General features: G+C 32.0%; 6 protein-coding genes across 11 annotated transcripts; 3 read left to right on the top strand and 3 right to left on the bottom strand.

Moving 5' to 3' along the window:
• Positions 1-2,592: 2,592 nt before the first annotated feature.
• Positions 2,593-4,641, top strand: Dbp45a (putative ATP-dependent RNA helicase Dbp45A). 2 transcript variants are annotated; one of them, XM_076905152.1, is made up of 6 exons: positions 2,593-2,915; positions 2,990-3,183; positions 3,269-3,589; positions 3,704-3,876; positions 3,959-4,314; positions 4,393-4,641. In XM_076905152.1, exons 1-6 carry the CDS (start codon positions 2,858-2,860, stop codon positions 4,596-4,598), a joined length of 1,308 nt encoding a protein of 435 aa, XP_076761267.1. In that variant the 5' UTR covers positions 2,593-2,857; the 3' UTR covers positions 4,599-4,641. The 2 variants fall into 2 exon arrangements, with proteins under 2 accessions (XP_076761267.1, XP_076761266.1); XM_076905151.1 differs by having other exon boundaries at positions 2,594-2,915; positions 3,269-3,613; positions 4,393-4,638.
• A 520-nt stretch (positions 4,642-5,161) lies between these two features.
• L(2)k09913 (transmembrane protein 53-like lethal (2) k09913) lies at positions 5,162-6,627 on the bottom strand. Its single transcript, XM_076903895.1, has 5 exons — positions 6,437-6,627; positions 6,087-6,359; positions 5,690-5,958; positions 5,433-5,610; positions 5,162-5,356 (listed from the first exon to the last, which is right to left on the bottom strand). The coding sequence occupies exons 1-5, from the start codon at positions 6,521-6,523 to the stop codon at positions 5,216-5,218; spliced, it is 948 nt and encodes a 315-aa protein (XP_076760010.1). The 5' UTR covers positions 6,524-6,627; the 3' UTR covers positions 5,162-5,215.
• Positions 6,628-8,295: 1,668 nt separating this feature from the next.
• Positions 8,296-15,043, bottom strand: Posh (SH3 domain containing ring finger posh). Of its 5 annotated transcripts, XM_076903859.1 has the most exons (14): positions 14,200-15,043; positions 14,006-14,120; positions 13,818-13,916; positions 13,616-13,752; positions 13,416-13,539; positions 12,988-13,311; positions 12,604-12,893; positions 12,461-12,534; positions 12,209-12,370; positions 11,942-12,144; positions 11,711-11,853; positions 11,065-11,232; positions 10,461-10,574; positions 8,296-10,368 (listed from the first exon to the last, which is right to left on the bottom strand). In XM_076903859.1, the coding sequence occupies exons 1-14, from the start codon at positions 14,664-14,666 to the stop codon at positions 10,185-10,187; spliced, it is 2,604 nt and encodes an 867-aa protein (XP_076759974.1). In that variant the 5' UTR covers positions 14,667-15,043; the 3' UTR covers positions 8,296-10,184. The 5 variants fall into 5 exon arrangements, with proteins under 5 accessions (XP_076759974.1, XP_076759972.1, XP_076759973.1 ...); XM_076903857.1 differs by having other exon boundaries at positions 12,209-12,534; XM_076903858.1 differs by having other exon boundaries at positions 11,711-11,850; positions 12,209-12,534.
• Positions 15,044-15,956: 913 nt separating this feature from the next.
• On the top strand, positions 15,957-18,635 carry Vib (phosphatidylinositol transfer protein vib). The gene is made up of 6 exons (XM_076904901.1): positions 15,957-16,148; positions 16,552-16,582; positions 17,193-17,456; positions 17,585-17,662; positions 17,779-18,159; positions 18,244-18,635. Exons 1-6 carry the CDS (start codon positions 16,132-16,134, stop codon positions 18,286-18,288), a joined length of 816 nt encoding a protein of 271 aa, XP_076761016.1. The 5' UTR covers positions 15,957-16,131; the 3' UTR covers positions 18,289-18,635.
• A 1,417-nt stretch (positions 18,636-20,052) lies between these two features.
• Positions 20,053-21,589, bottom strand: Arc42 (Activator-recruited cofactor subunit 42). Its single transcript, XM_076904905.1, has 4 exons — positions 21,490-21,589; positions 20,669-21,336; positions 20,378-20,601; positions 20,053-20,300 (listed from the first exon to the last, which is right to left on the bottom strand). Exons 1-4 carry the CDS (start codon positions 21,528-21,530, stop codon positions 20,088-20,090), a joined length of 1,146 nt encoding a protein of 381 aa, XP_076761020.1. The 5' UTR covers positions 21,531-21,589; the 3' UTR covers positions 20,053-20,087.
• A 1,400-nt stretch (positions 21,590-22,989) lies between these two features.
• Positions 22,990-24,741, top strand: LOC143429176 (uncharacterized). The gene is made up of 5 exons (XM_076904661.1): positions 22,990-23,262; positions 23,394-23,697; positions 23,800-23,961; positions 24,076-24,481; positions 24,581-24,741. Exons 1-5 carry the CDS (start codon positions 23,147-23,149, stop codon positions 24,679-24,681), a joined length of 1,089 nt encoding a protein of 362 aa, XP_076760776.1. The 5' UTR covers positions 22,990-23,146; the 3' UTR covers positions 24,682-24,741.

Here is a 24,741-nt window from a genome sequence, read left to right as displayed (position 1 = left end):
TAAAACAAACGACAGTTAAACTCACAGAGCCAAAATGTTAGGATTCAATTTGAAAAATCTGGCGATTTTATAAACATTCAAATGTAAAAAAGTTAATAGAAGAATTTTTCATAAGCTACTCTTTTTCTTTTAAACGGCATGAGAAACCTATCTCTCGTGTCTACCTATATCTTTTCGATTTTTGTGTCTTAAACGAAGATTTATCATTTTACGAGCCATGCGTGTTGACCGTAAACGTTTACATTAAAAAAAATCATTATTTATTCTTCATGATAATCGGAATTGCACATTGAAAATATGATAAAAATAATGTACGTAAAGTAGACTGTTAATTTACAGTAGTTACTTGACTTATTTGTAACTCTAATAACGTATTTTATACATTCATAATATGCGGAGATAAATAGATTAAAACATATTCGATGAAGTTATTCTTGTTCTAATTCTGTCGCGTTTTATAGTATATTTTATAAATATGTAAATTCAAAATTAGTCAGTATAAAGAAGTTTAGAAAATTGTGTACAACTGTAAGCTGATATGAGTTATCAAAATTAGTATTACATAGCGTATGTGCTATATTATTATAAACTTTAATCCTGAATCATTCTTCGTTGTTGTATTTTCCGTTGATGATTGTTACAAAAGTATTTTGCGGCAGAATTGAAATACACTTAAAGCGCGACAAATTTATCCGAAGATTGAACAACAAATAAGATAAACAGATGGGAATTGATCATTAGACTGTGAATTTTATGCAAAGCTACAAGATATATTTAAACTATACTTAAAATATATGCATGTCATTTGAAGACTGCTGAAAACGATTATTCACATATTATGAATACCACTTCATTATCTACTTAGTTCTATCGAAACGCGTATTTACATAAAATCTGCAATTTATTGATCATATCTACCATCTATTTATATAACATGACATTCTCGATTATACATTTGTAGTTAAATTTTCACCTAGCGGATTTTTATTATACATATGCAAATTTGTTACGCGTATACTATTGTACATTTGTATTAAATATACGTGTATTTCTTGATCGTTCTATATTAGTACTAATAGGATACACGTACGATGAAAAAAAATTATAACTTTCGAATAGATAAAAAGAAATTTCAATTAAAGAATACAGTACTTGATCAGCAAGGATATATATAAAATGCTAGTTACGTTTCAAAAACTAAAGCAGCCATTACTATTCCTTCATTGTGCAATAGATGCATTTAATTAACGTAAGAACATTGTCATTTCGATTTAACCGTATAAAATAAGATGTAATTTTCTTCGATAGTACGACTGTTAATCAATCTACAATATATAAAATTTGTGATAAACTATATTATTCTATTAACTATTCTTGTTCTGGCGTAGCACCATAGTGACTGTTTTTCTCTAAGATTTTAGCGAGTTATCTAATATCGATCGCATTGACCGAATTATTAAAATGTATATGTGCGTATTTTTAGATCTGTAAAATAGCAAAATTTGTCCATTAAAGAAAGAACAACAAACATAACTGATCCTTAGGACATCAGACTGTTCAAATTTGAACTTTAAAATTGGATTCTTCATTCCTTAAGGTAATGAAAAATTCGGGTTGACTCGAATTTTCATTGTTGCATGTATAAAAATCGTAGTACTTTTCAAATAACAATATGTACTTTTTACTAGTAAAGTTAATGAAACATTATGCTTTACAAATCGCAGAAAATGTTCTCGCTAAAATTTTAGCGATGATAATTTTTAAGTATACATATAATATATATATATATATATATTTTTTTGCGATTGTATGTACGTACGCGATCGATGTTATATCAAGGGGGAAACTGATTTAACTGAAAGCGTATTATTAAATTGAATTTAAGCTTTCGTCTTTAAATAAAACTGACCTATTTTCCGATATGATAGCAGGAAGAGCGCAACAAAATTTGTTTATAGGTAGATCAAAATATGCATCGAATTAAACAAATGTTTATACACACAAAAAAGTGTACCCTTAGTTTTTCTCAGTAGAGGAGATATTCTTTTTTCTCCATTGTCCGGCAGCTTTGCTCACTGCCATTAGAAAACCATAACGTGATTAATTTTTTTCTTCGAATTCAGTACTTGTTATTAAATTACACGATTACAAAGTGCAATGCTATGAAATAAATATATATGATAAATGAGACTTAAGTATATGTTGAAAAGTAATTTGAACTGTAAATTAGGTCTTAAGGCTTAGTTCCACTAATTTAAAAGAATTTATAGTCCTGGCGTACATTGTAAATGTATTATTAACATTATTGTAATTGTATTATCTTTATTGACCGAGAGAAACATAGAGAAATGTATATCATGATTATTATTTTCTACAAATTAAGATATAATCATAAATGAATTACATAACCTAATACAATAATAACAATAATAATTATTATAATAATAATATTAATGAATGCAATCTGTTGTTATTCAATAAGTTAATACAAAACTACATACTGAGATATAACAAAATTTACACTGTAAATTGAGTAGCCTGTAAATGTACATACATACATATATACATACATGCATGCATGCATACATACATACATACATACATACACAGGTATAAGCACGGATGAAGTTTAACATAAATTTAACGTTCAATACATTTTTCATCATCAAACGATAAAATGCGTGGTTTACAGAAATTTTATTATCCACGAAAATATGTTGTACGAAGTATTTAATAATTTTCTATTAAAATTATTACATATTATTAGCCAAAACAAACATAATAAGGATTGAATGAATCATACCGCGTGATAACCTATGTTATGTATGGAAAAATTTGAATTTCTTGAGAAACAATCATGACATTTGCTACGTTAAACTTAAGTCTATGGCTTGTTAAACAATGTAATTCCATGGGTAAGAATTAATTAAAATATTAATAGAATGAACATACAAGAAAAGAGTTGTTATAAACAGTGGTTTTTCTCTAGGTATAAAGAAACCCACACCGATTCAAGAAAATTGTATTCCAAGAATATTAGCTGGTGATGATTGTATTGGTTGCGCAAAAACAGGTAGTGGTAAAACATTAGCCTTTGTGCTTCCTATATTACAAAAGTTGTCGGAGGATCCTTATGGTATATTTGCACTTGTTTTAACACCGACTAGAGAACTTGCTTTCCAAGTATGTTAAATAGTACCATACAATCTTTCCAAATATTCAAATTTTTATATCCATTCTTGTTTTTAATGATAAATATTATTTCTAGATTGCAGACCAGTTCTCAGCAATTGGGAAATCTATTGGTTTGAAAAGGTCTATAATTGTTGGTGGAATGAAAATGATTGTACAAGGTTTAGAATTATCAAAACATCCACATATAGTTGTTGCAACTCCAGGACGGTTAGCAGACCACCTTGACAGCTGTAACACATTTTCTTTAAAGAAAATTAAGTTCTTAGTTTTAGACGAAGCTGATAGACTTTTGGAAGGTCATTTTGATGAACAGTTAAAAATTATATTTAATGCTTTACCCAAACAAAAACAAATGCTTCTTTTTAGTGCAACAATGACAGATACTATTGATAAGGTGAAACACATAACATCTAGTAAGGTATCAAAGATCGATGAATTGCAAATATAACTATTTCAATAGTTACAGAAGAAACTGTATATTAAGCAATACCTCTAATTGCTTTTGTAGGTCTTTGTGTGGGAATCCAAGGATAAATCTGGTGTAGTTACTGTGAAAGAACTTGATCAACGTTACGTACTTTGTCCAACTGATATTCGTGATACCTTTCTAGTAGAAGTAATTAGAACATTTCGTGAAAGTAATAAGGATGGGTCTATAATGATATTTACAGACACTTGCAAGTGGGATAAAATTCTATACATGTAATACTTAACATATTTGAAATATATCTCATGTTGATTTTGTTTATGTTACATATTTTAGACATTGCCAAGTGTTGTCCATGACATTAAACGATATTGGATTTCAAAATGTAGCTCTTCATGCAATGATAAAACAAAGAGATCGTTTGGCAGCACTCGCTCACTTTAAATCAAGTCATACAAAAATTTTAATAGCTACTAGTGTTGCAGCAAGAGGTTTGGACATTCCTACTGTTGAATTAGTTATAAATCACGTTATACCAAATGTACCAACAGAGTACATTCACAGAGTTGGAAGAACAGCTAGAGCAGGCAAAGATGGTATGGCAGTCACTTTAATAACACCACATGACATTAAATTATTACATGCCATTGAGAATACTATCGGTACACAATTGACAGAGTACAAAGTTAATGGTAATACGTGTTTGGCTTCGATATTTATTAACAAAGTAATAATAATATTTATTAACAAAGCAATATTTGTTTTTGTAGATAAGGAAATAGTTAAAATCTTAACACAGATATCTGTTGCTAAACGAGAAGCAGAAATGAAGTTGGACGAATCGGACTTTTATGAAAAAAGAAGGATCCATAAACGTAAAAAGCTGATTCTTGAAGGGAAAGATCCAGACGAAATTGAAGAAATATTAGAATATAGGAAACATCATAAATTAAAGAAAAAGACAAGAAATGTATGAAAAAGCTAAAGTGTAATTATTAAAGTAGATTGTAATTAACCCAGATTTTATTATGTCCAATGTACATAATATAAGGAATTACATATTAAACTAATTTGGTATAAGACATTGGTGCTTGATACACATAAAAGGCACATACTTTAATTACATACGATTACCATTAAAATATGTAGTTCATTAATTATTTTGTACAGTATGTTTACTTAAACATAAATCCATAGGATTGTGATCATTTTAGACAATACCTTCAATTATTGTTCAAAAACAGAGAACTCTCTTTACAATTAATAAAGTACATTGCCAGATATAAATAAATAAAAAAATCTATTATTAATGTTAAAATACTAAATATATCTTTAGAATTAGTTTTTTTCACATTTTATATGTTACATGCAACCAATTTCGCTTGATTGAGCTGTTGCTTTATTTTAGCCAAATCTTTGGAAATAAAAGTCAAATTATTAAACTGATATGTAACTTAAACTCGAGTCGAATATCCTTCTGTATATATACCTAGTGGAAAAGTTTTTTATCTGTACATTATAAGTAAATGTAAATAACATGTTAATTTGAATATCCTTTAAGTATACAATATAAAACATTGTTATGCGACACATTTAGAAATGTGTTTTGATTTTTTCTTCATTTTCAATTAAATTTAATTTGCTTAGAAACGCATAAAGTTCTGTGACATATTCCTTTGGATATTTACGATAGTGTCCAACATGTGGAGATTTATCAAATATTTTAATATAAGTCTGAAAGAGAATTATAGAAATACAGTACTCTCAGAATTGTAAAAATACAGTACAGTACTTATATTATATAACTTACCTGCAGGCCCAAGCTATCCCGCTGATCTTTTATTTTTAAAACAGATGAGAATCCAGTCACTGGATCTGATTTACTCACAAAAAATAATGCTGGACTATGTATGACACTTGTGTGGAACAATTGACTAGATCTTATGTAATGTTGAGTAGATTGTTTATAAAATGTTTTTAGGTGATATCTGCAAGTTTTATTAACATGTTAACTCAAATTGAAAATTGGAATAGAATATGAATGCAATTGTAATAAAAAGCACTTACTCTAAATACTTTTGTAACATATTTTGCAGCACTTCGTTATGAGGAAATAGAGCTCGTGGTACACCTATTGTTAATTCAGTTATATCAGCGACACTGTCCCATACCTGACCAGTGATTCTGTCAATCACATTCTGATATGTTTGGCGGTCACTCTCTATTAAATTCAACACTTCTCCCCATAGGTATCCACCTACCGAAAATCCATGTAACACTACTTGCTGATAATTCTGATGTTCTACTAAATACTGTAACAAATCTGCAGCAATTAACTAAAACAAATTTTTCATAAATTTCATTATACATCATGTAATATTAACGTCATATGTGTGTCACGTGTGTGTGTGTGTGCGCGCGCGCGCGTGTGTATATGTGTGTGTATCAAATTTTATATATTTGCCTTGGATCCTTTCATAGGCCACATTAATTCCCATGGAGTCATAGATACTATTAAAACATCAAAACCATGTTCCTTATACAAACTTGCATACTTCATGACATTTCTACGTTTTGAGTACAACCAACTTAATAAAACTAGCAAAGGTCTACCTTTGTTATAATTCAAGTTTGTTATAACTCTGTTAGAAGTTTCAATTTGATTTCCATATGAAATGTGTTCAATGTTTTTCGTAACTGCATAGCTCGATACTTTGTATTCCAATAAAAGCATTCCCTGATTAAAACAAAGATCGATTAGAACAATCAATTTTACAAAGATAAAACAAAAAAATTACAAAATATACATTTTACCAAATTTTGTCTTTGGCACAATAATTGCGGTTTTGCACAGCAGACCATTCCTGTTCTTGCAAAAGTTGACAATCTCTTGACAATCATTGCTATCGATTAAACTTTGGCTTGTGAAAAGCTTATCTGTATCCAGTAAATTATGTTTGGTACAACACATTTGCTTCTGTACCATGAAGCTAATATAATCATTAATTATAAAACTGTTTCAATGTTTCCTCTATACTATGGTGACGAAATTTAATGGAAAACCTGCAAAAATCACAATATATAATAATACAGTGAATAATAAAATATGATTAATTATGGAGGTATTTCATTATATATACCAAGTCCACTACTTAGGTTAAGATATTCTGTACATGGACTTTGAATACAATATAAATATTAAGATACACAATAAACTGTGAATTATGACGTGTTGCATACATTTTAGTTTTTGCTGCAGTGTTCTTTTATCTGCAAGATAGTGACAAATTAAAACTCATATGACTCGTTCTTCGAAGACAACGCATTCATTTGAATGATATGTCATTTTCATTCGTCAAAACTACATATATATAACTTCTTTCTGTCTCTGTTTTCATTCTCTTAATTATGCATGTGAATTATCACAAATTATATCTGCAAGCCAATTACGATAATCGCGAATATGTAATACTATTTTGTTTAAAAATTCTCTTTTTTTTTTGCCCCTTACTTCTTCAATTCTGTTTGCTGCCCTTGAATACATATTATCGTAAGTCATAAATATATACATGTTCGTTGTATTAAGAAATCTATACAATTTTCATTGATATAATATAATTTGCTTTAAAAATAAATAGAGAAATAAATTGACGTAAGTTTATTCATACTTTTTTATACTGTCAAAAATATGTATAAGTCCCTTAATTTCGCGTTAGTCTTAATTATAGACATGTATGATTCTTCCTAGTTTCGAAATGGCTAAATATATATATTTAGTAAGTTAGTTTCTTTTTTATTATATAATAAAAAATGATTACCAGTTATAGTGCATAAATTAAATATATTTATAATTATACCTATCTCATTATTCCTGCTATAATTACACTGAACTGTTCGTATTCTTAAATACATAATAATATGCTGATCAAACCATTGTCATGCTAATGTACGTGTATATATACATTATTGAGTGCGTCTGCATATGCAAATATAAAATGCTATTTTATTTACCAATTAAAATTTTTATAAACATAACACTCAGTGGCATATAATGGTATACATATTTCTACTTCATCGTAACCTGATATAATTGTTTTTTAAAATAAAAGTAAAGTTTTTTATGCATACATGTATATTAGTATCAACACTCTATCCCTATTCTTTATTAGATTAATCTCTTATGTGTCTTTGTATAATTATTAAATTTAATAATAAAATTTATTGGTAACAAAAGATTTAGAATAAGGTTGCAATAGGGAGATGGTTGTTCATAAATACATTTTATAGCAGCAATTTGTACTGTTTTTTTTCTTTTATTACAGCGTTTATTTGATACTTAAATTTTAATTGTACGGTTCCTAAGAGTTACACTGAGCATAATATAAATTTGATATAATGTGATTTTATGTTAAAACAGATATTACTAACAGATATCACTAATAACCAACAAATGGATATAATATATTGCAAAAGAAGCACAAAAATATTATATCAGATTGATGAATAAATATTGACTTGACTACTATGCATATACTTAGTTAAAATTACTTAAGTTATGTATACTAGATATTAATTAGTGAAAATACTATTAATGTTTTCCTTTCTTATAAAAACTTATACAATACAGAAAATTGAGTTTGAAGTTTTGTGGTGTCATTATATTTTATTTACAGTTCCAAGTCATGTTAATGTTACTGTATTTATCTTAGAATATAATCCAAGATGTCGTACTTTGAACTATAAATGAAAAAAGTTGCATAAATTATGTTCATTGTGAACTTTAATGCAGTCATCACCACAAATTTCAATGCTATTTGCTACTAGCTTTGCATCGATATTTGAAATTTATCTATTATAATGAAGTAATGTCTGTTTTACAAGTTATTATTGTTACTAATAAGTTACTTAATTTTATGTTATATAAAACACATACGTATAAATACATTTCGTACGGTGTATGCCTCTAAGTATTAAGATATATATATATATATATATATATATCTTTTTATGTTAGAGGAAGAGGGAAAAAAATTTGTGCATTAGAATAGTAAAAAGAGAAAAGAATATGAAAATATTTTCCAACGAAAATCTTGTTCATACTTTAATTTTCCTAAGATTTAATAGAAACCAATTATCAATCGTTATAATATCATAATTTTGGACTTAAAATATTCGATAGAGTCAAGTTTTTATACGATTTCTAAATCACCGGATCAAATACTTCTGCTACTTTTTCCTCCCTTATTCCATTCCTCTATAGTACATGCTGTATATATATTTATGTATACAGTACTAGACATTTATGAAACAGCTTTGTAATTCTAAGGATACAAATGTATAAGTTAAATAAATTAATTTTAATGGTAAGCACTGATTTGAAATTAATGAAACTGAAAGTGCCAGAATAATAATGCTAATGTATAAGTTTCTACATAATTGAAAATAGCATCATCTGTGAGAAAATAACAAGTTTATATATTCCAATACTGATTATTATTCGGCCTTTGGAAGCTCGTTAATTTCTTACAATTGTATTAATATGAAATAGGCTGTTAACAAATATAATATATGATCGTGTTTCATTCTATAGATAAGAAAAAAACTTTCATTCAATTATTCAATATACATATGTCTATATAAAATTGATTTTATTAGAAGTATTAATGGTGTACCTCAACTTTCATATTAAATGTTATTCAATTAAAATGTCTACATTTGTGCAGAAACGTAGGCCAGTCTTTGACAATCACATATTTTAAAAAATCATATTTATATAATTTTAAATAATTATGCAAGTCTAGGTACATATTAATTACAAAGGGAGAAAAATACTTTAACATTTAAATAAACTACACCGCGAAAGTATTTCATGTTCTTTTGTGTACTGTACGATTCGTGGTATAATAATTTAACAAACAGATAAAGTATATAATAAATCAGTTATTAGGGCTAACTGACTTGAGAGAGACTGATATACGTTTTTGAGTTTACATATTTTCAGCAGCATTATAAAATATATATCACGCGTACACAAATTTTATAAAATAACGAATTCGAAAAAATTAAATAAAATCTTAACAAGAATATGCTTATATCCTTATGCTTATAAAAAAAATTAACAATTTCAAATTACCTTATTTTTTGACAAATTACTATACACGGGCATACGCACGAGCAAACAAATATAACATAGTACAAATAAGAGGAGTATTGTTTTAGTGCTCCTTTCATTCAAATGGCAGTATCAATGTAATATAATCTTTTGTTTCCTTACCAACTATTAGATGTAAGGTCAATGGCAGTATCCATTTTGGACAATTTTATTGAGTGTATAATTAAAAAAATTCCTTACGTTGTAATCACGACCAGAACCACGTAAACATATATGTAATATACAAGTATATGCTTAGTACATTATAATGTAGATTGAATTCACATTTTAAATCGTACACTTACCCCTTTAGTGACAATATTATACCTTTAATGAATGTAATATATGTCATTTTCAACTTGTGTGGGCTTATATACAAGTTTCTAATATCAAATAATTTTGCGCTGTATCTCAGAAGGCTTCGACGAAACTAGCCGGAAAAAGGCCCGTGCGGCCAGTTCTTTGTTGAGTACCTTTGTACCAGCCGTCGTCGTGCTTTTTCTGTACATAAATAATGTCGCCTACACGAAGTTCCAGTTCGAACTCGCTATTAGGTGGATACGGTACGATACAGCGGAATCTATATACTCGTTCCCTGTAGAACAAGAAATATTAATTACTTAATTATATGGAAGGGAAGGTTATATCAGGGCAGAATGGATCGGGAAACGATTAAATATTTCATACCGTTCACGAGTAGATTGTTGTTTAATTTGTTTCCCCATACCAGCATCTAAAGAGTTACTCTTACGATGATGATTTCCCATTGGCGTACACGCCATCCCACCCGACTCATTGGATCTGTGAATATTAATAGTATAAATAGGAGTTGAATTATAATAGGTTCAGAAACATTCATTATTCTGATGCAGTGATTATACAAGAAATGCACATATACTCAACCAATAAGCAAATTTTGCAACAAAAGTTGTGATTAAAGAAAAACAGTAGCAACCACGATATGGAACCAAAAAATCAGGCATGAAACATATCTTAATGCTATCAATGTGACCAAGCGTTTGTAATATACATTTTCTAACTTTGAAATATTTGTTAACATACTTACCTATATACTGTGCTATCATACATATAATTGCACTTAAGTTAATGCAATTAAATATATGTATCGCACAATTATTACATACGTATTACTTTGATTATAAAAGACTAAATACAATATCCATTTTATATATGAGCTGGACATATAATACATCGGGTTAAATATTTTTTGCTGTAAATATTAACTTTTCCAGTTATTCCGTTTGTCAGGCGTATAATTTTGATAACTAACCTCGGGAGGATTGAGACCGGTAAAGATGGTCTCTCCTTGTATTTAAGTCTTTGTGAAGATGTGATGTGCCCCTGCACAGTGCCTGGACACAAACGATGGTGGTTGTATGAAGCATTTAATTCCTGTGTAGCTCCCACCTGTAGCAACTGACTTGGGCAAGATCCCGATCTAATTTTAAATATACCCGCCCAACCCCACCCCCCGTGTAAAATTAGACAAATAATTCAACGCGTGCAGCTCATATTGTGTGATAACAAAAGAAAACAACAAACGAGATAAAATAAACAGATGTAAAAAAATGAAACTATTTTACGTATTACAATACAGCTGACTTGTCATTTCTGTCTTATATATGCGTGAACAACATAAAATCATGCAGTGATTGACGATTACATAATACATAGCAAAAGATACACATACATAATCACATGAATTTGATATATACATAAAAACATAAATGATTTTTTAATTGTGACACACATGCGCATTGTTACTAAAATCTATTAAACTATGCTATAACACATGCAGATTGTTTAAAAAACTGTGTCGCTTTTTCATTTTGTTTTTCATTTTTTTATTCGAACAGATGCCTATAGTTATATAAAACATAAAAGCTAGACATTATTGCAATGAAAAAGAATCTTACCGAACGTGCACTGGATTTATGGAATTACCATCGTCAAACACAGGATTATCCATTGAATATGTAGTAGGCGGTGGTGACTTTGATTTTTTAATGTTCGTTAATCGACGCATTAGAGAGACACATTTATCCTTTTTTTCCTTCTGCTGTAATTCAGAAACATATTTATGCACATATTTGTGCACACTTTCTGCATAATAAGATAAACGATGTCATACAAAAATAAAGTTGTACCTTTTCAGTATTTTTCGAAGATGTTGTAACAGATGGAGCGCATGAAGGAGAAGCCATTGCGTGTAAAGTACTGTTTGGACTTTTATTCATATCATTGATGGAAGAAGTACCACCTGTAGCAACAATTCCGCTGTTGTTGATACCAACGACTGTAGGTGTAGCGGTTAATGACTGCGGTAATGTCACCTGTTTTCCAGGAGAAGCTAAAAGGAAAGAAAATAATTTCATAAATCTCGATGTGATGTTTTTTATAAAATGATTACATACAAATATTTGATGACATAACAGCACTATGGCTACGTCCAAGGGGATTAGCGGAATTTTGTTCATTATATCGAGGCGGACTGTTTTCTTGGCTCTGTGTTTGGCTTTGACCATGCCAAGACGATGATACGGTAGAAGATGGACTAATGGCGCGTGGTGGCAACTCTGGTGGTAACAATGTGCGTGGATTATGAGGCTGTGGAGCAGGACCTTTATTTTTAGTATAGGTCACAGTCACTCGTGACTCGGTACTATTTTGACTTGTCGACGACGGAACGTTCTGATGTTGTCCTGTGTTTGAAGATCCTCGACACAGACCACGTTGACATCTACGAGAATATAATTGTTTAATATTGGGAAATTACATTGTACACTTGTATTATAAATATTTCATGTACTTAGCGGGCGCAACATAATTCCCTGGGAAAACGCCACATTTTTGTGTACGATTAGAAGTTCCTTTGAACCATCCATCTTGACAGCGTTCTGTTACCATATAAATACCGCCTTTTCTTAATTCAAGTTCATCAGCTTTCTGAGGTTTATACGGATATAAGGCTATGTACGCAGCTGGTAAATGAGTATTTCCGGTTGTTGCACACAAACTTTGCGATGACTGTGCAAGAGCAAGATCACTACTACCACTTCGCCTGTGTCGAAGATTATGATCCGTAACGCTGGCACTTGTCTAAGGAATGATGCGGGAAGGATAATGTCATAATGTAAAGTCATCAATTGTACATTAAAATTATGCCAAACTGGCATGAAAATATATTATTCACCTGTGTAGAAGAAAATGATTCGTTGCGGCAACCACTATTACCGCTACCAATAGCATGGTCTACCGCAGGACTAAGTATTTCAGCGCTGTGTCTGTGATGTGGATGAACTTGATGAGCACTATTAACAGCGGTGAAGCTGTGACGTTTGACATTATGTCTATTTCCGACTGCTGGAGGAGATGTCGCTGGACTACTAGGACTACTTGGAGCTGTACTGGAACTACTAGATGTAGTTGAACTGTTGGGGGTATTTGGAGTGGTAGTCGAAGAGCTACCTCCCGATGATACACTTGAGATAGAGTCAGATATTGGTAAAATTGTGTTCTGTTAAATAATACAGTAAGTATTAGTAAGTTATTTTTTAACTTTCTGATATTGTCAGGCTTGTGATTTAATGAATTTAAATTAATAATCAAAATTATCCATACCTGCACAAGTTGTGGTCGCGGTTGACTTGTTTGTAAATTACGCGAATGATCAGTTGGTATCAAGGGTATAGTTTCTTCATTAGTGGGAGTAGGAGGTGCTACTCTCGACGGGCCTGGTTGTGTGCTATTTAAAAAAAAAAAAAATGTTACGTATTAATCACGTAGGCAAATAATTTTTTTATGTCATAAGTGAAAGTTACTTTGTTGAAAGTTTCATTAGAGCTCTTGCCACGCTATTTAGCTCTACGAAAGCCAACGGAAAGATACCAATTCGATCCAACAGTTTTCCTTCTGCCCAATTTTCGTCGACTCTTCTAATAACACTAATTACTTCTCCCTAGAAAAATGATTTTTAAACATAAGCTCAACCAGTTTCTTGATTCTTATTATAATAGCACATACCTTATTAAATGTAAGACAGCCATCTTCATCATCATTAGTCATTCTAAAATCATACAAAGCTTTGCACTGAGGAACATGTGGGGTCAGCGGTGTCATTACCTATACATACATGTATATATACATAAATTTATTAATTGCTGACCACTTTTAACATTTCTACTTTAAAGTTATAAGATGCTTAAAAATACCTGAACGTATGATAAAGGGAAAACTCCATGACTGTTAGCACTTTCTCCGAAACACCAGTTATTATCGATCTTCTTACGAAGAATGACAATGTCTCCCTTTTTAAACGACAAGTCCCTAAAATGTGATAAAATGATTAATAAGATATCATTTGAAATAGATGTCGTTTGAATCTTGAACAAGATAATAAAATTACCCTGGGACTTTTGACATATAATCGTAAATTGCGCGGCCATATGTTTGATTGTGCAATTGAACTTGTTTAGCTGTCGCATTTGCGTGCCGAATCGGTTCATTGGTGAATACAGCAGGGGTGACAGGCATAATGCTGGTGGTTACAATGGGAACGGAAGTAATCTGGTGGCCGGCGAAGTGTCTTTGAGATCCAGAGTTGGTTTTAATTACAGATTTTGTCGATTTCGGAGCTGCGTTACGCATTCCTTCTAAAATACGCATCAGTAATACATTAGGAGGTAAATCGTCCACTTTGGCGTCAACTAGAATGCGACATTCGGGGCACCGTAGTTCGCGGTGAGTACTGACTATCTCTTCTAAACATTTCTTGCAAAAGGTATGTTGGCAAGGAAGTACTTTGCTCGATGTATCTAATCGTTCGAGACACACCGAGCATTCCAGTAGATCGTTCAGCATACATTCATCCATTCTGTTTAAATTCTCGAATGCTCGGTCTTCTTTTCGTTCAATTTATTCCCCGCTATCCGTGGTCTTTTCTAACCGAAGTTCTTCCGCTTTTCTGATCTTCCCACGCGTCTTGTCTTCGATGCACTCACAAGCCGCCATGCACCTGATGTACTCTATATAACGAGCAATTACGAAACCTGCCGGATAATTACGATGATCCACCAATAAGTCCACCTCGCGTAAAAGCTCGCGAACATTTTACTCAACGATTCCCCTAACTTTCAAATGAAACTTCCTTTAGATTTCAACTCGCCCGGAACTAAACTCTAAATACTCTTAGGCGCGTCAGTATACGCGCTGTCATTCGAGACGTACACTTTGTCACACACACACACACACACACACACACGCCGCATCATATCGATCAATCGGACTCGTTGATTATAGTCGATTCCAAAATGGGCCAACAACAAACGTTACACGATATATCTATACAATGAAAAATGTCACTATGAGAAATATTTTTAGTTCAATATTCGTGGATATAGAAAGTACTGTGTTATTTTAGGTAACGAACGTGGACAAATCCAAGCGTAAGACTTGTGCAGATATTTCGAATGTTATATACCGTAATACTATACTATATATATATATATAATCTACAGGTATTCGACAATAATAAATGAATAATAATTAATTATTACATTGTTACTGTAACTGTACGTTCTACAGAATTTCGTTAAACTTTACATAAAAAATTGGCCAATTAAAAGAACTATTCTTCATTATATAAGCACAGATCGACGATTGTCCAATTGGAGATGGTCGTGTTTAGTGTTATTATTCTTCATTGGTCTTTTGGGTATATATTGGAAAATTAATTATACAGGACATGAAATTAAACAAAAAATGTTAAAAAGTAGAAAGCAGATAACAAAGAAGAATATTTTAATGAGAGAGAGAGAGAGAGAGAGAGAGGCTAAACAGGTACACAAATTAAATTTAATTTCCATGAAGATCGCTGTTTTTATATCTTTACGTTATATTTCGAACATAATTGATATAGTTTATCGGTAAGGATAAAATAACGATTAAATAGTTGCTGCATTATTTCTACTGGCTACTAAAAGTTGAACGTGCAGGAATTAGCATTTAAAAATACCCAGACTGAATAATTGTAAACTTGATAAAATGATGGATGCGCATGCGAAGTAAACGAATGCAAGTATGACGTCATTTACAAAGTGTCGATGAGGTAAGAGTGGGGAAAATTCGATGTACACGTGTGCGCAAATATATATGGTTTTTGGTAGTGTGGCGGTGTGCCTATTCGGTGACTCGAGTGTGTGCAGTCGGTTGGGAAGTCAGCGCTGTTGTATGCGTATGACTGCGGGTTGAGAGATAACACGAGTGAATTTGCTGAAGCAAGGGTGGTTCTGTGTGTTCGCATCGAAAGTATCGCAGCCCATGTGCTCTACTTGTTAAAATGCTCATCAAAGAATTGTAAGTTCACGTTTAATCGTTCACTTTTAATTTAATACAGGCGCGAGATAAAACGATTACATGGCCGTACATTTAAAACCAATTCTCGGGATATGGTTACTAATCTTTAACGGCGGGTGGGTTTGGAGGGGTATAGAGGGACGTACTTTCATCCCTTGTCGTCTATGCGAACGAATTTTCTGCGGAGCGAATAACTGAAATTTTCATTGAAACTAATAAGCAACATTGAAAAAAATATCGGTTATCGTACGTTATTATCAACCGTTCAGCTTTCAATATCAGATCTATGATACTTATTTCATACTTGAGTGTACTCAAGGTCGTTGCTTATAGGTATATAATCATTTTTTACTTATTAACTAATTCGAATTGAATGTAACTTATCAATCTTCCTTTGTTGCAGCCGTGTCACTTTGCCTCTTACTGTAGAAGAGGTATGTATTTGATGAATAGTAAGGTTTTATTATAATGACCCACTTTGAAATGTGTTGTATCATTAGAAAAGGAAAGAACTAATTTAAATTGGCTTTTACATCTACACCATATGATTGGTAAAAAGCTGCAATTCATTTAATTAACGTTTATTTAGTAACATGCGGTTATCTTGAATGTTGTTTTGCATTTTCAATCCAATATGTGTGCAACAAATGTTGTCTACTCATGCCAATCTCACTGTTACAATGTATCATTACTAAGTTCTTGAACATAACAAGTGATTTCTTTAATCTAATAATCATTTATTATTTAGCTTAGATATTAATATACTTGTTAATGTAAGCTTTTTTATTATTGTGCTTTGCGAAAGAAGATCATTCGGTGTCGTACAAACAGTAGCGTTTCATTTGACGAATGAATTACAGACAATCGAATTTTCTTTATAAAACAGAAAATAATACTCCAGGAAATGTTCACATGTACGTTTGTAATTAGACTCTATTCATTGTTACAAATTTTTATTTACTCAAGTAAATATCTTAATATCTTTAGATCACAGTTTATTATATGTAATGTATATATCACAAAATATGGTTTACTTTATGGCAGTATCAAGTGGCTCAGCTGTACTCTGTAGCAGAAGCTAGCAAAAATAATACTGGAGGAGGAGAGGGTATAGAAGTGCTAAAAAATGAACCATTCACAGATTATCCTCTGCTTGGCGGACAATATTCTTCAGGTCAATATACATACAAGATTTATCACTTAGCTAGTAAAGTGCCTGCTTTTATTCGCATCATGTTGCCAAAGAATTCCTTGGAAATTCACGAAGAAGCTTGGAATGCATATCCTTATTGCAAAACAGTTATTACCGTAAGTAGATAACATATATGTAAATATATATGTAATTACTCCAGATTGTCAGTTATATTTATAAACATAGTTTCTTTTAGAAATATTCTAATGCTTATAATTGACTTTGTGCAATGCTTTTTGTGCAGAATCCTGGTTACATGAAAGAAAATTTTGTAATTATGATTGAGTCGTTTCACATTGATGATGTTGGAAACCAGCATAATGTATGTGTGATTATGTTTGAATTATACATATAGAATTTTCTAGAATACATATAGAATATATTTATATATATAAATATATATATTACATATTATTCTTTTAAATTAATAATATATAGGTTCATGAATTACCTCCTGACAAGTTAAAAATGAGGGAAGTAATACACATAGATATTGCAAATGATCCAATTGCAAGTGCTGATTACAAAGAAGACGAAGATCCAACTAAGTTTAAATCTGTGAAAACTGGCCGAGGTCCGCTTAACACTAAAGATTGGAAAAATAATGTTCAACCTGTGATGACATGCTATAAGCTAGTCACCTGTGAATTTAAATGGTTCGGTCTACAGAATCGTGTTGAAAGCTTCATTCAAAAAGCGGAAAGGCGTCTTTTTACTAATTTTCATAGGCAAGTCTTTTGTTGGATAGATCGTTGGTACGGTCTAACTATGGAAGACATTAGAGCAATTGAGGAGAGCACGAAAGAAGAATTAGATAGGGTAAATAATTGTTTCCAATTTGTCTTACTGCAATTACCATTTATAACTGTACGGTTACCCATAAAAGATATTGAAATTTTTCAGCAAAGACATCAAGGAGAAGTGAGGGGTATGCGAGCTGATGATTGAGGCTTTGACAGCTTCTATTATGAATGGTTAAATCAATTTCCTTCTATGTCTCACATACATACGCATACCTATGGAGATACACTCACACGTTTTATCATAGGCGATCCTGCAGGATCGGGACAATTTCCAGAATTTAAGTGTCTAGATTCAGTGTCTATTACAATTACTTATGAGTTTAATTTATTTACATTTACAAGCGTTTTAGATAAATGTATCTACAGTCAAAGATTATAATATAGGCAATAATAAGAGAGGGCTGATACAGAATCAGCTCAACTTATATGATGTATAAAATACTAAAGAAAAGAGTACAGTTCGATAAAAATCAATATAGGTGGAAAAGAAAATGTAATTGTTATTTAACACCATAGTAGTTCGATATTAAAATTTATGAATAAACTGTTCAGAATGCTTGCTGCATAACACAAATGAGAATATTTGACAGAAAAATGATGAGTTTAATGATAAAACAGTTCGCGATTTATATTTTAGAATGATTAAATTATGTTCGTCTTTAGAACAAGAAATTTATTATATATATTTATGTAATACCTGTTTTTTCTGATTAATGCCTGGCATAGCCTAAGGTTCTTTAAGCCTGATTAAACAATGTATGTATAATAATCAAAAAAATTAAATGAAAGTATTTTAGCAGTTCTATAAGTGAGGTAATTTACTACCGTTTAGTGTATCGTCTATCAGAAATAGATAAAGTGGCAGTTGATTTAGTAGATTATAGTACATAATAGTACATACTTTTAAGCTTTCTTTATATTTTGTTTTCGAAAGTTTAAAAAAAGGAATCCATGCATAAAAGTTAGGACCAATTTGATGAACTTTAATTGAATTGGGATTCCAATTATTGTTCCGATATATCCTGTATTATGTGAAAAGTATGAAAATAATTATATATATATATATATATATATATATATATATATATATATATATATATAATCATTGTGAAAGTAGGTGAACATTAAAAGGGTGCACTATTGTATATAAAAAGGCATACAATGAAATTCAGATCGAAATATTATGTGTACTTATATATTTCTTTGCATTCCGATAGATCTATGTACAAAATACGAAACGTAATTGAATAATATATTTAACATGTTCGCTTGTGAAAGAAAAAAAGAAATCAACAGAAATATAGTTGAAAAAAAACTAACTGTCGTTTGCACAAATTATATAGTATATATTTGTTACCTGTGTTATATTGGGAATAACAGGACTGTGTAGTATAAGATAGTTGTTTTAAAAATAACTTACAGAAAATTATTTACTTCTGGAGATCTTAATGCAGAAAGTATCAAGATTTATGCTGTTCAGCTGCGAGTTGTAACATTTAAGTTTAATTTGCGATCTCATTGACGATTAGATTATTATTAGAGATTTTTAAAATAAAATCTCATTACGACCACTTTTGTACCGCTTCTACGCGATTGTGTTATCTTAATAGATAGTTTATTAAACTATCATCTTATGACAATGTAGATGTATACGGAAATTCATACAATTCCTAAAGTGTTGGATAACAAAGAATCTAATGTGTGTATATGTACATAATTTGTTGTATACTTGAATATATACATACATAATTGTGACATCAAATTATGTGGAAAAAAAACTACTTTAGAGTCATACGTTAGTGTAGAAAAATTTATTGGTCTCATTTTTCATATAAGATAAAAAAGTATAAACATTATTAAAGAATTATATAAAAATATTTTGATTGCACATGTAGACTTCCAGTATTATAAGAAAAAAGAAATACGAATCCCATATCACGTAATTCACTTGAAGTTGTACTCTTTAATAACATTCGCAGCAATAACCAGTCTTTGTATTTCCGACGTACCTTCGTAAATCTCAGTAATACGCGCGTCTCTATAATGACGTTCTGCTGGCATATCGGTAACGTAACCCATACCACCTAAAATTTGTATGCACTGATGAGTGCAAAATGTACACATTTCAGATGCAGACAATTTTGCCATAGCTGCTTCCTACAAAACAAAAGAATTGTTAAATTCGTTATCGTAGACGTTTACAATTTTATCGGTGTACATCTTTTGTGTCTCGCCTTTGTATACGGTTTCCCATTATCTTTAAGAGTAGCTGCTCGCCACGTTAGCAATCTTGCACTTTCTAATTTTAGTGCCATGTCAGCGATTTTCTGTTGAATTGCCTGTAGCTTAATGATAGGACTACCAAACGCTTCACGTTTCGCCGCGTACTCTACCGCACAATCGAGAGACGCTTGCGCGATGCCTAAAGCTTGAGCAGCGATACCTATTCTGCCAGCATCTACGAATCATTTAATACAGTTACATTTTTAAATATAATCGCGTGCAAACCTTTATTTATTTTATACCTAATGTCATCATTGCGATCTTAAAACCCATTCCTGGTTCTCCTAATAAGTTCTCCTCCGGTACTTTACAATCTTCAAATACTAACGAACAAGTGCTACTACCACGAATACCTAATTTATCCTCCTTTTTACCAACGAACAGACCTTCTACTGGCTTGTCCACTATAAAGGCGCTTATACCTTTTTGCTTCTTAGATTTATCTGTCGTAGCAAATAAAACGACAGCATCCGATTCATATGCATTTGTTATCCACGATTTGGTGCCCTTAATTGTATAATTGTCTCCGTTCAATTTAGCAGTAGTAGAAGCAGCACCGGCATCGCTCCCATTGCCTGGTTCACTGAGAGCGAAACACCCAATCTTTGTACCGCTTGCAAAAGGGGTGATGTATCTTTCTTTCTGATTTTTATTGCCAAACTTTTCAACAGGTCCCAAGTACAGAGAATTATTCACACTCATTATAACACCTGCACTGGCACAACCTCTGGATATCTCCTCCATGGCGATAACATAAGCCAAATAATCTAATCCCGTTCCGCCTAAACTTTCAGGCACTGCTACACTCATTAAACCCAGTTCCCCCATCTTTCTTATTTGTTCTTTTGGATACAGATGCTTCTTATCGATTTCACCTGCAATAGGTTTTAATTCTGCTTCTGCAAAATCTCTGCAATAATATTTGTATGCATCACAATATAAGAATAATAATATGGGTTATCAGAATGCTAATTACCATCTACAATGACTGGAATAAATCGGTTATATAAACGCATAGATGATCTGTTAAAGATAGAATAAATGTATTTAAAAAAATATGTACTTGCATGTTTGCTGTAGCATCTGATAGGTCTCTGGTAGCATAGAGAGTGTAGCAAAATTTCGACTAACATTTCTACGTGCTCCGGCTACGTTGTGCACGGTTTATTAGGAGAAAACATAAATTATCATAATTTTTATTCATATTCATCTTATAGTGTACTCTTCTTTTTAAATAAATTTAAAATTGTATACAAAGAAGACTTACCAAACAATATTTTAAGCATTTTTATTGGAGCTGGTATGAGAGACACTGATATTTCAACGTTCTGTTAAAGTCCAGTAATTTTATACTGATACCCCTATTGGCTTTGTTTATAAAAATAAGCAGTTAAGCATATATGTATATATACGTATACCTCATTGATGGTATAATATGTATATACCTGTGACAGAGATGTCTGGCAAAGAATGGAAAAGTGATCGCGAGAATTCAACAAGCAGTGGAAAATAACTTACTCCAGTCTCCTTGTTTCATTTTCCAGCGCGATAATACTTTAGTATATTTAATTGTTGGAATAAATATAAAAAGTTTTCAAATGAAAAGTTCATTCTACTACCCGTGGCGCCATCTCGTTGAAAAGTGGTCAAACTGGTCGCACACGATTACCGACAGCGAAGTGAACTGCTGAACGACTGGTGGCGCCATCTCTCCGAAATGTGCTCAAACCACTCGCACATCGTTATCGACAGCGAAGTGAACTACTGGCGCCATCTTTCGGGGGAACGCAGAAACTACTCGCCGTATAGTTTCAGCGCTTCGCCAACAGATGGCGCCACCAGTCTTTCAGTAGTTCGCTTCGCTGTCGATAACGATGTGCGAGTAGTTTGACCACTCCTCACAGAGATGGCGCCACTGGTACTAAAGGAAAATTATGTTAAAAAAGTAGCATCTATTCCGATAATATAATTTTGAACATAAATTAGCAAAAAGGAAATATGAATACTAAAGCGAATCACATTAAAATATAAAACAAGGAAATATATCTTCTTTTCTACGACGAAATCGCATTTACCTTTGACAATAGTGAGCTCTTGCGAGCATCATTGCGTCTTGATTGAATCACTTCTACTTGTCAATGAACTCCTCGGGGGGTTATTGACTTTTTCATTGTAATTCTTTAATGTTTACAGCTCGTTTGTTTACAATAAATACATTTATATGTGAACATCCATTAAGTAGTCTTTTCTTTCTTTCTCTTTATATTCTGGAACAAGATTATTGATACAATGCAGGCTTAAAATTTTCTTTACACTGAAGTATAACTTGTTCCAAAACGAAAAGAAGTCGTTCTTAACTGCGTTTGTACTTTTTAAATCTGGCTCGTCTGTGTCGAGGGAAATTGGTAGCTCGAAATTGTATCATTTTATATGTAAAAATAGAATGTAATATTTGTCTTTATATACACGTAACGTTGATTTATTTTATAATCGAATCACCTTTGAGATTTCGTAATCCCTTTCCCTCGCGGTACTCTCAACAATGCCGGTAGCAATCAATATATTCGCGTAGGTGGTCTGCAAATGTGCGCATGTACGGGCGGTACGTCTGTCTGTTCGATATTAAACGGTTTGTTTCTTCGCAGGTTCGAGCACTGAACTCGTCGTTCGAGGACTTTAAGTATAATACACAGTAGTTCTTATTACGTTCGAAGCACAAGATGTCGAACAGTAAATGTGTTAAACAATTGCGTAAAAGTTATGTGAAAGAACAACAAGAAATGACCCACTCGGAGAAATTGCGATTGATAGACGACGAATTGAACGCATTTTACAAGTAAATTTTATTCTTCTTATAGTCGTTTATCTTCTTTCCTTTTGCAGTATTTATCTGATGTATTCCTTTTGTTATTGTTATTATACACAGAATATTATGTTAGTAGTTCAATAGATTTGATGTGTTCCTAGATATTGTCAACAAGCTGGTTTCACGGATGAGGAGATGGATATTATTTGTCAACCGTTGGTAGCTGCAATGCGACGTTCTTGGCTGCAGCTTGTCTTCCGTGGGACCCTTGTTTTGATCGTGCTTGGAACTTTGGCGTGCCTAGCAGCCCAACTAGATTTCGTTGGAACACATTTTACTGCTATCAGTCGTCTGTTGCTTATCAAAGTTCTACCAATTTGGAATTGGCAACCCTTGTATTATGAGAATTGTATGATCAATAATCCTTTTTATAATGATTACATGATAACAGAAGAAGATTGCGTGGTACGACTATTGATATTAACTGAAACATGTAAAATGTATTCAGAAATAGCGATTATACTCAGAAGTGTATCGCCAAATTGGTTTGTACAATGCTAATTTCAGACTTGCGAAGCTTTGGAAACTATCGATCGTTTGTCAGATGTGAGATATCGCAATCTCGTTGACAATTATTTGAGCAGGGATGCTCCCGCAATTATTACAGATGCGATGGACTCTTGGACAGTCATGAATACAGACTACTTCTGGTTCGACAACATCACTCATGTAAGTAAGAGAGTAATAAGAAAATGGATGTATTTATCGTGTCTTGCTTTCATTTTTAATGCGCATCTATATAGAAGAAAATAAGAGGTGTCTATATCTTATCTATATGAATAGCTTTATTTAGAAAACGAGCGCTTAATGGAGACAGTACCTTGTGCTCTGACTTCAAATTTAAGAACTGGCTCGTCCGATCTGGCAGCGTTTTTACGTCGGGTACATTCGCCAGAAGTAGCCAAATGGTTTGTTCACTGGCAAAACTGTGATATAAACGCAGTTAAAGTTCTGAGGAAATATTACCAACGTCCGTATTTTCTTTCGAGTACCGTTTCGCCAGCCCATTTTAATTGGGTTCTCATGTCCTCGGATTACAATAGCCCGAGTTACAAGAAGGTTGAACTAGATTCAGGTCTCATCGCTCTGGCTCAATTACGAGGAGCTACACAACTTCGTCTGTCGCCTATAAATCCCTGCAATAGTTCTTGCCCCGAACTGGTAGCAGATTTGCATCAAGGCGAGATGCGTAAGTCAAGTACTCGTTAATGAGCCGGGTTTCTTCCTTTAACAAGAAATCCGGCGAAACGGTTGAAATATAGTATATACTGATGGTATTTAATTTTAGTTGTTTTTACTAATTTAATGTGGACCCTGGAGTACGCGCCAATGAGAGGATTAGACAATATCGCTATCTTGACTGAAACTGTTTGGGAAGAAGATACGTAAACTGTAATACTTTTCTCTTTTACATTGCGCTAGTCCATAATATTTGATATCTATTTATAC

The sequence above is a fragment of the Xylocopa sonorina genome, chromosome 11 (genome assembly GCF_050948175.1).
Source record: "Xylocopa sonorina isolate GNS202 chromosome 11, iyXylSono1_principal, whole genome shotgun sequence".
NCBI classification, from domain to species: Eukaryota; Metazoa; Arthropoda; class Insecta; order Hymenoptera; family Apidae; genus Xylocopa; species Xylocopa sonorina.
Note: the sequence above shows the minus strand (reverse complement) of the source record. Positions and strands in the feature narration are given on the sequence as shown.

What these genes read in the sequence shown, in the direction of transcription:
- Dbp45a (XM_076905151.1), top strand. Translation starts at nt 2,858, where the DNA reads ATGACATTTGCTACGTTAAACTTAAGTCTATGGCTTGTTAAACAATGT. An exon ending in CTAGAGAACTTGCTTTCCAA is followed by an intron (nt 3,184 to 3,268) that starts GTATGTTAAATA and finishes TATTATTTCTAG; the next exon opens with ATTGCAGACCAGTTCTCAGC. An exon ending in GACAGAGTACAAAGTTAATG is followed by an intron (nt 4,315 to 4,392) that starts GTAATACGTGTT and finishes TTGTTTTTGTAG; the next exon opens with ATAAGGAAATAGTTAAAATC.
- Posh (XM_076903857.1), bottom strand. Translation starts at nt 14,666, where the DNA reads ATGGATGAATGTATGCTGAACGATCTACTGGAATGCTCGGTGTGTCTC. An exon ending in AATCATTTTCTTCTACACAG is followed by an intron (nt 12,894 to 12,987) that starts GTGAATAATATA and finishes ATCATTCCTTAG; the next exon opens with ACAAGTGCCAGCGTTACGGA. An exon ending in AATTATGTTGCGCCCGCTAA is followed by an intron (nt 12,535 to 12,603) that starts GTACATGAAATA and finishes ATATTCTCGTAG; the next exon opens with ATGTCAACGTGGTCTGTGTC.
- Vib (XM_076904901.1), top strand. An exon ending in TGCCTCTTACTGTAGAAGAG is followed by an intron (nt 16,583 to 17,192) that starts GTATGTATTTGA and finishes ACTTTATGGCAG; the next exon opens with TATCAAGTGGCTCAGCTGTA. An exon ending in CGAAAGAAGAATTAGATAGG is followed by an intron (nt 18,160 to 18,243) that starts GTAAATAATTGT and finishes GAAATTTTTCAG; the next exon opens with CAAAGACATCAAGGAGAAGT.
- Arc42 (XM_076904905.1), bottom strand. Translation starts at nt 21,530, where the DNA reads ATGCTACCAGAGACCTATCAGATGCTACAGCAAACATGCAA. An exon ending in ATGCTACAGCAAACATGCAA is followed by an intron (nt 21,337 to 21,489) that starts GTACATATTTTT and finishes ATATTATTGCAG; the next exon opens with AGATTTTGCAGAAGCAGAAT. An exon ending in ATGGGAAACCGTATACAAAG is followed by an intron (nt 20,301 to 20,377) that starts GCGAGACACAAA and finishes TTTGTTTTGTAG; the next exon opens with GAAGCAGCTATGGCAAAATT.
- LOC143429176 (XM_076904661.1), top strand. Translation starts at nt 23,147, where the DNA reads ATGTCGAACAGTAAATGTGTTAAACAATTGCGTAAAAGTTATGTGAAA. An exon ending in TAACAGAAGAAGATTGCGTG is followed by an intron (nt 23,698 to 23,799) that starts GTACGACTATTG and finishes TGCTAATTTCAG; the next exon opens with ACTTGCGAAGCTTTGGAAAC. An exon ending in GGTTCGACAACATCACTCAT is followed by an intron (nt 23,962 to 24,075) that starts GTAAGTAAGAGA and finishes CTATATGAATAG; the next exon opens with CTTTATTTAGAAAACGAGCG.